Below are 7,845 nucleotides of genomic sequence, written 5' to 3'. Positions count from 1 at the left end.
CAGCCTTTGTTTTGTAGACATTTGCATAATAATAATAATAATAATAATAATAATAATAATAATAATAAATGATTATATATTAATAATTCCTTTTCTATGGAAGTAATTTATTACTGATTATTCTGAAAATACTTTTAACAAATTATTCTGAAGAAAGAAAGAATTTAAAAAAAAAATCCAAAAAAAAAAGTATAATTCAAGGCACCTTGAAATGTTTATTCCATCCAGTCTGATAACTTGAATGTATTCTGCTTCACAATTACATTGATTGATTTTCTTAACAAAATACATCCACTGCCCTAAAATATTGTTATGGCAGGAATCAATAGGTGGTGCTCTTACATTTTTTCTTAGTGTGAAAGCTCTTTTCAGTCTTTGAAGAAATATTCTATTGTTGTTAATTTAATATATATATATATATATTTTGCAGGGAGCTCTTGCAAATAGCAAGAAAATTTGTTCTTTATCTAAAGGCAATTCTTGGGCAAAGATACTGTATGGGAATCGGGCGTTGGTTTGGGGGCTAAAATTTCTAATAGCAAGGATTGCCTGTGTGATCTTTCTGACCACCTCTGTTCCAGGCCACATGTATATAATGTAAATAAAAAAGCAAAACTTTGAATCTGTGTAGCTGGTTTCTCCAAAGGGAAGCCAACCTGGAGAGCTTATCATCTGAGATAGAGAGGGAGAGTCGGATGGACGATAGGAGCTGCAGTTGCTCATTTCCTCTGACATCTCAGGACTAAGGTGTCTAAGCTGAGTTCTCACAAATCAAGGGAGCCAAAACCAAGAGCCACTTTGGAAAAAGTTGGACATCTGACTTTCTGTACTATAAAGATACTTACAGGTTACCCCCATGGGTCAGTAATTTAACCCCTTCCTTGAAGTAGATACAAATTAAAATGTTATTCCCCTCCCACTTCTGTTCACTATCTATCTATCTGTCTATCTATCTATCATTACGTGTTGTCTGTTTGTTTGTCTATTTATCCAACATGTTTTTATTTTGTTGCCCATCACTGTGGTATCTTGGCCATGGATTTTAAAAGGATACTAAGAGAGAAAGGCATTCCACTCTCATTGCATATGAATGGATTTGGGCACCTAAATCCCTTGGGTCCATTGAAAATTGCTGCCCACTTTTGATGGATCAGCATTAGCAAAGCCCCTTGTGAATGTAATCTAGTCTTTGGCTCTTCTCCCTCTATGTGTTATAGAAAGCTCTGTTTAGGCCAGGTTCTTTGGAAGAGGGAAGGGTGGGAAGATGCAAACCACTGACTGTGACAGGAAGCCTTCTCCTCAATGCCTCTTTAACTTCCTTATTCCTCAGGCTGTAGATCATGGGGTTCACCAGGGGAATCACTAGGGTGTACAGCACAGAGACAGCTTTGTCCTGCTGAGCAGAATAACTTGGCTTGGGCCGCACGTACATGAAAATCAGAGTCCCGAAGAAGATGGAGATGGCTGTGAGGTGAGAGGTGCAGGTGGAGAAGGTCTTGCATCTGCCCTGATGGGAGGGGATCCTGAGGATGGCTGAGAAGATGTACAGGTAGGAAGTCAGCGTGGTCAGGAAGCTGCTGACACCAATGACACAGGCCGAGGCCAGGATGATGGTCATGTTGCTCTGGGTCTCGTTGCAGGAGAGCTTCACCAGGGGTGTGATGTCACAGAAGAAATGGTCGACCTGGTTGTCCCCACAGAAGGGCAAGCTGAATGTACAGAGAGTTTGGATTAAGGAGTTCAGGAAGCCGCTGGCATAGGAGCAGGCCAGGAGCCAGGTGCAAACCCCATCGGACATGGCAACTGTGTAGAGCAGCGGCTTGCAGATGGCCACAAAGCGATCGTAGGCCATGGTGGCCAGCAGGCAGCACTCAGTGGTCAGCATGCCGCCGAAGACACAGAACTGCACGGCGCACCCCAAGAAGGAGATGGTCCCGTCTCCTGTCACGAAGCTGTTCAGAGCCTTGGGGATGATGGCAGAGGCGTAGCAGAGGTCCACGAAGGACAGGTGCCTGAGAAAGAGGTACATGGGGGTGTGCAGGCAAGCATCGAGGTGGATGACCAGCAGGAGGCTGGCGTTCCCCAGCAGGATGGTGACGTAGCTGACTGAGAAAAGCGCAAAGAGCAGGGCTCGCAGCTCTGGGCTTGATGTGAAGCCCAGAAGGATGAACTCCATCACCGTGGTGCTGTTTCCACTGCCCATGCTTGGGATCTGATGGTGGGAAAGGAAAAAAGGGAAATATCACAGAGGGGCTGGGAACCTCCACTGCTGGCCCTAGTATCTCCACATCTTAATGCTGGGGGACAGACTCTGATCTCAGTTGGGCCAGCAGAATTCCACTGAGTCACTCTGGATTGACACCGGGGTAAATGAGAACAGAATTGGGCCGAAAAGGCCAGAGTCCTATCTTGGAATTAAGCCAGAGGATAGTGTGCACAAGTGAACAAAGTGCTCTACTGGGTTTTATCCCCAGCTCTGGTAATGGCTTGTTGGGTGACCTAGGGGAAGTCCCATCCCCCCTCTGTACTTTAGTTTACCCACCTGTAAAATGGAAGTAATGATACTGAACTTCAGCCTAAAGTGCTGTGAGGTCTGTGGGTGAGAAGAACTTGAGTTGTTGTTAATTTGGCTCTGACTCTGGATTTATACGAGGGTTTCTGAGAGAAGAATTTGCCCCCAAAGGTTTATCTCTTCCCTCAAAGCCAATTGAGTTCCTCTGGATGTACACTGAAGTGCCTGAGAGAAAAATTGGGTGCAGATAGACAGATCCACTTTCTCTTCTGTGAAACCCAGTGGAATTGCAGTGTATTTATTAGGGTGTCAACTTAATTCATGACTACATCAGTCTGAAAGTAGCATTTCTTATATATCTAATGCATTTACATTACTCCCATTACAACAGCATCTAACAACCTGTAATACATTTACCACCACCACCCCTCCCCCCAATCCCTTTCATAAATGGAAGTGCTATTTGTTGGGGATTGGTCCTGCTTTGAGCAAGGGGTTGGACTAGATGACCTCCTGAGGTCCCTTCCAACCCTGATATTCTATGATTCTATGTTGCTAAAATAAAAGCTTACTTAATTCTTCAGATGTCAAACGCTTTCAATGTTTTTCCTTCATTTCTTCATACAATGTACAGGGAACCTGTGGAACTCTTTGCCAGGGGATGTTTTGAAGGCCAAGACTATAACAGAGTTCAAAAAAGAATTAGAGAAGTTCATGGAGGGTAGGTCCACCAATGGCTATTAGCCAGGATGGGCAGAGATGGTGTCCCTAGCCTCTGTTTGTCAGAAGCTGGGAATCGGTGACAGTGGATGGACATCTTGATGATTGTTAGGGTTAGGGTTTAGGGTTAAGGTTTAGGGTTAGGGTTAAGGTTAGCTGTAGCTAAAGAAAGCTTATGCTCAAATAAATGTGTTAGTCTCTAAGGTGCCACAAGTACTCCTTTTCTTTTAACTGGATGATTGTCTCTTTTCTTCATTCCCTCTGGAGCACCTGGCATTAGCCACTGTTGGAAGACAGGATACTGGGCTAGATTAACCTTTGGTCTGACCCAATACGGCCATTCTTATGTTCTTATCTTCTGAATATTAAAAAAGGTTAAAAGGATTTTTAATGGTGTGTTTGCCATGGGACTAAGCAGGGTGAGATCTGTTTATTACCAAACCCCACAGCTTGTTTAAAACTGTTTAATGTTGGACAGTGACTGGGTCAAGTGAACACTTTTGGCCCATATATTACATCTAAATTAATACAACACCTCCTATGTGAACTAATCATACAAATAATAAAAATAATCTAGTATTCGATCCCCTGTACCACTCACTGTCAGAGGTTTCAAAGGAAAGTGCACATTAATAGCATGATGACACGAACTGCCCATAAAGAACTCAGACTGCAGAAAGCCTGCAAGTTTCCAGGCAGGTGATAGAAAGAGCAGTCTTTGCTGATTAAGATAAAAATAGGCACAGAATAGGTTCCAAAGGTGCTCTGAATTGTCATTCCCCATGTTGTTTTAACAGGGACCAATCAGTGTTTCCTGTCCCATAGTAAATGCCTGCCTCTGCTAAGTATTGATAAAGGGCTGAGATTCTGCGTGTCTGGAGAAAAAAGATGGCACGAAGGGACTGTACTGTTCAGCCACAGATGCATAGTGTATGTTAGATAGATAGATAGATAGATAGATAGATAGATAGATAGATAGATAGATAGATAGATAGATAGATAGATAAAGGAGATTTCATGCCTGGAAGTTTCCGTGCCATTAAGCAACAGTGAGTTCTTTTTAAAGAGATGATCTTTTCTTTAGCAGGGCAGATTTGCTTCTCTTTTCAACTAGTATCAACCAAAGTAACTCCTTGCCCCATGCTGAGGACTCAGAAGTTACTCTGGAATGACCTGGTGGGACTGACATCAATGCTAAAAAAAATTATGATTTCTCTGTAGAATCATAGAATCATAGAATATAAGGGTTGGAAGGGACCCCAGAAGGTCATCTAGTCCAACCCCCTGCTCAAAGCAGGACCAATTCCCAGTTAAATCATCCCAGCCAGGGCTTTGTCAAGCCTGACCTTAAAAACCTCTAAGGAAGGAGATTCTACCACCTCCCTAGGTAACGCATTCCAGTGTTTCACTACCCTCTTAGTGAAAAAGTTTTTCCTAATATCCAATCTAAACCTCCCCCACTGTAACTTGAGACCATTACTCCTCGTTCTGTCATCTGATACCATTGAGAACAGTCTAGAGCCATCCTCTTTGGAACCCCCTTTCAGGTAGTTGAAAACAGCTATCAAATCCCCCCTCATTCTTCTCTTCTGCAGGCTAAACAATCCCAGCTCCCTCAGCCTCTCCTCATAACTCATATGTTCCAGACCCCTAATCATTTTTGTTGCCCTTCGCTGGACTCTCTCCAATTTATCCACATCCTTCTTGAAGTGTGGGGCCCAAAACTGGACACAGTACTCCAGATGAGGCCTCACCAATGTCGAATAGAGGGGAACGATCACGTCCCTCGATCTGCTCGCTATGCCCCTACTTATACATCCCAAAATGCCATTGGCCTTCTTGGCAACAAGGGCACACTGCTGACTCATATCCAGCTTCTCGTCCACTGTCACCCCTAGGTCCTTTTCCGCAGAACTGCTGCCTAGACATTCGGTCCCTAGTCTGTAGCTGTGCATTGGGTTCTTCCGTCCTAAGTGCAGGTGAGTACTCCAGATGAGGCCTCACCAATGTCGAATAGAGGGGAACGATCACGTCCCTCGATCTGCTCGCTATGCCCCTACTTATACATCCCAAAATGCCATTGGCCTTCTTGGCAACAAGGGCACACTGCTGACTCATATCCAGCTTCTCGTCCACTGTCACCCCTAGGTCCTTTTCCGCAGAACTGCTGCCTAGACATTCGGTCCCTAGTCTGTAGCTGTGCATTGGGTTCTTCCGTCCTAAGTGCAGGACCCTGCACTTATCCTTATTGAACCTCATCAGATTTCTTTTGGCCCAATCCTCCAATTTGTCTAGGTCCTTCTGTATCCTATCCCTCCCCTCCAGCGTATCTACCACTCCTCCCAGTTTAGTATCAAACTAAACTAAACTGTAGGTTGCTCTTCTCTCCTCCCCCAGCCCCCACTGAACAGAATATTAAATGGAAAAAGAAAATCCAAAGTTCATTTCCCAGAACTTACATTTCCTTGTCAATCAAATCTGATTTACAAGATCATTTGTTACCTTTGTCTCTGCAGTGCCCTTGTTTTAGAGACAAGAACATTCTGCAAATAACACCGATTTGACTGGGATTTTCAAAGCAAACAAACAAGAATTGGGTGCCTCATCTCTGAAAATCCTCACCGCAGGCTTTGCTCTCTTTAATGGGGCTTGCTCTTCTCTCACACCTTCCCGCATACATCAGGAGTAACTCCACTGGAATCAGTGGGGCTGTTTCCCCTTTTCATTTATATGGGTGCAAAACACTATTAAATGTAACCTGCTAACCTTTTGCCATTTCAATCCGCGGCAGAACACTAACCAACGTACTATGCAGCTTCCTTCACAGCTTCTGGCGAGTGGCTTTATCAAGTGTTTTGGCAATCCAAATACATTTGATGTACTCCTGTCATCCACCTCTTGCTTGATTCTCTCTCTCTTTCTTACACAGCACACATAATGTGCTGAGGTACATTATGATGTTATAGAAGCCATACATCATTCTTCTTATCAAGAGCCATTCTTCTCAGTGTTCTACAACTCTCTCTCTCATTATTGATTTAATTAGTGTGCTGGTACTGAATTGTGTCAAGGGTCTATAAGACCCTGGGATGGCCTTTTGCACTGCTTTGATAAGGATCGGCTAGGTGCAACATTGTGCAAATATAAACAAGCGCCAAGTGGTGCCAACTTTTCCAAGAAACTTGTTGAATGATCCCTTTCAGAAATAAACATTCTGAAATGATTTTTTTCATCAAGAAAGTAATTCATAAGCATATGTCCCATGCCATCAGTTCCACAGATTTTGAGTTTGCACCTGCCAGCACTAACTGCAGTGTGTTGTCCTGGTCTCCTGATAAGCGCAACACCTGGTTGTCAGTGTTGATACACCTGAGCCATCTGATATTGCACCTGAATAGTATCAGGTCCATAAATCCCTGAGTGATGATAACAGAGTTATGTGAATGGATTGACATGGCATGCACTTGAATCACTGATTGACTCTCATATCACATTCCCAGCCATTTAAGCCATCCATGCCTCCTGTTCTTCCACCCAGTCATGGCTAGATCAGATATGTGTGGAGCACCCCCTGATTGCTGCTGCTGCCAGCAAGAGGAGAATCATGCTTACTGATTTCCATTAGAAACACTGGGATTGCCAGCTGGTCAGATCCAAGGTTCAGATAGCCCAGTATCCTGTCTCTGAGAGAGGCCAGCACAAGATGCTTTTTGCCTTAAGCAGATATCAGATAATCTGCTTCCCTGGTGGTCTCTATAGTTAGAGATTGCTTTAATCCCTGAAACAAGAGGTTTTCTATCCCTTCCAGATCTGTTGTTACCCTGAATTGTGATAGCCGTGAAACTCATTGTCCCAATAATAGAGTCAGAACTGAGAAGCTTTTACCCATTTGAAAAGGCAACAAAATTGCTTTTCCACCTACCTGGGGAGCAGAGCTGTGTCTCTTCAATTCAGTCCAAAAGCCAGATGCTGGAACATAGGCAGAGACCTTTTATCTGCCTTGGCAACCGTTTGAGGCTTGGTGTCTGAAGACCTTCCCATGATGCATGCACTGCACATGGGATTATAGTGCAAAGTGTATCTCACAGAGAGTTTGTGAGGTCAAAGTTAAGGAGACACGGTTGATGGAAAACAACATGGCAATGAAGATCTAAAGTTACACCTCCCTACAGAAAAGGGACAGTATACTTCTCTGTGGTCTGCAAATGGCTTGGCTGAATTTTTATGGGACTTTATCAGCCCAGGCACAAAACTTTCCTATGAAGATAGAGATTCATCCAAATCCCACGGAAATCAATGGCAGACTTTCAAAGGATTTGGATGGTGCACATGAAAATATGAATATACCTTTAGATATTTTACTAACAAAATAAATAATAATAAAATAAAACAATTACAATAAAATAAAAAAATATCAAACTTAGGTGAAGATTTTTGATGATATTTAGGTGTTGTTTCACTCAGTTTTGCAACATCTAAGTGATTTGGAAGCCTAAATCTCATTTTAAAAAGGGATTTAGGCGTTCAGAGTCAAGGTCCCATCAACAGTCAGTGGGATTTTGGCTCCTAGGTGCCAAAATCCTTTCTGAAAATGTGAGTTAAGCTGTAAAATA

The 7,845-nt window shown here is 43.2% G+C and overlaps 1 protein-coding gene across 1 annotated transcript; it reads right to left on the bottom strand.

Moving 5' to 3' along the window:
- Window positions 1-1,204: 1,204 nt before the first annotated feature.
- LOC125622498 (olfactory receptor OR9H1-like) lies at window positions 1,205-2,203 on the bottom strand. Its single transcript, XM_048820592.2, has one exon. It carries the CDS (start codon window positions 2,201-2,203, stop codon window positions 1,205-1,207), a length of 999 nt encoding a protein of 332 aa, XP_048676549.2.
- Between the last annotated feature and the right edge of the window lie 5,642 nt (window positions 2,204-7,845).

The sequence above is a fragment of the Caretta caretta genome, chromosome 13 (genome assembly GCF_965140235.1).
Source record: "Caretta caretta isolate rCarCar2 chromosome 13, rCarCar1.hap1, whole genome shotgun sequence".
NCBI classification, from domain to species: Eukaryota; Metazoa; Chordata; order Testudines; family Cheloniidae; genus Caretta; species Caretta caretta.
The sequence above is the reverse complement of the archived record's forward strand: the minus strand, read 5'-3'. Positions and strand labels throughout refer to the sequence as shown.

What these genes read in the sequence shown, in the direction of transcription:
- LOC125622498 (XM_048820592.2), bottom strand. Translation starts at nt 2,203, where the DNA reads ATGGGCAGTGGAAACAGCACCACGGTGATGGAGTTCATCCTTCTGGGC.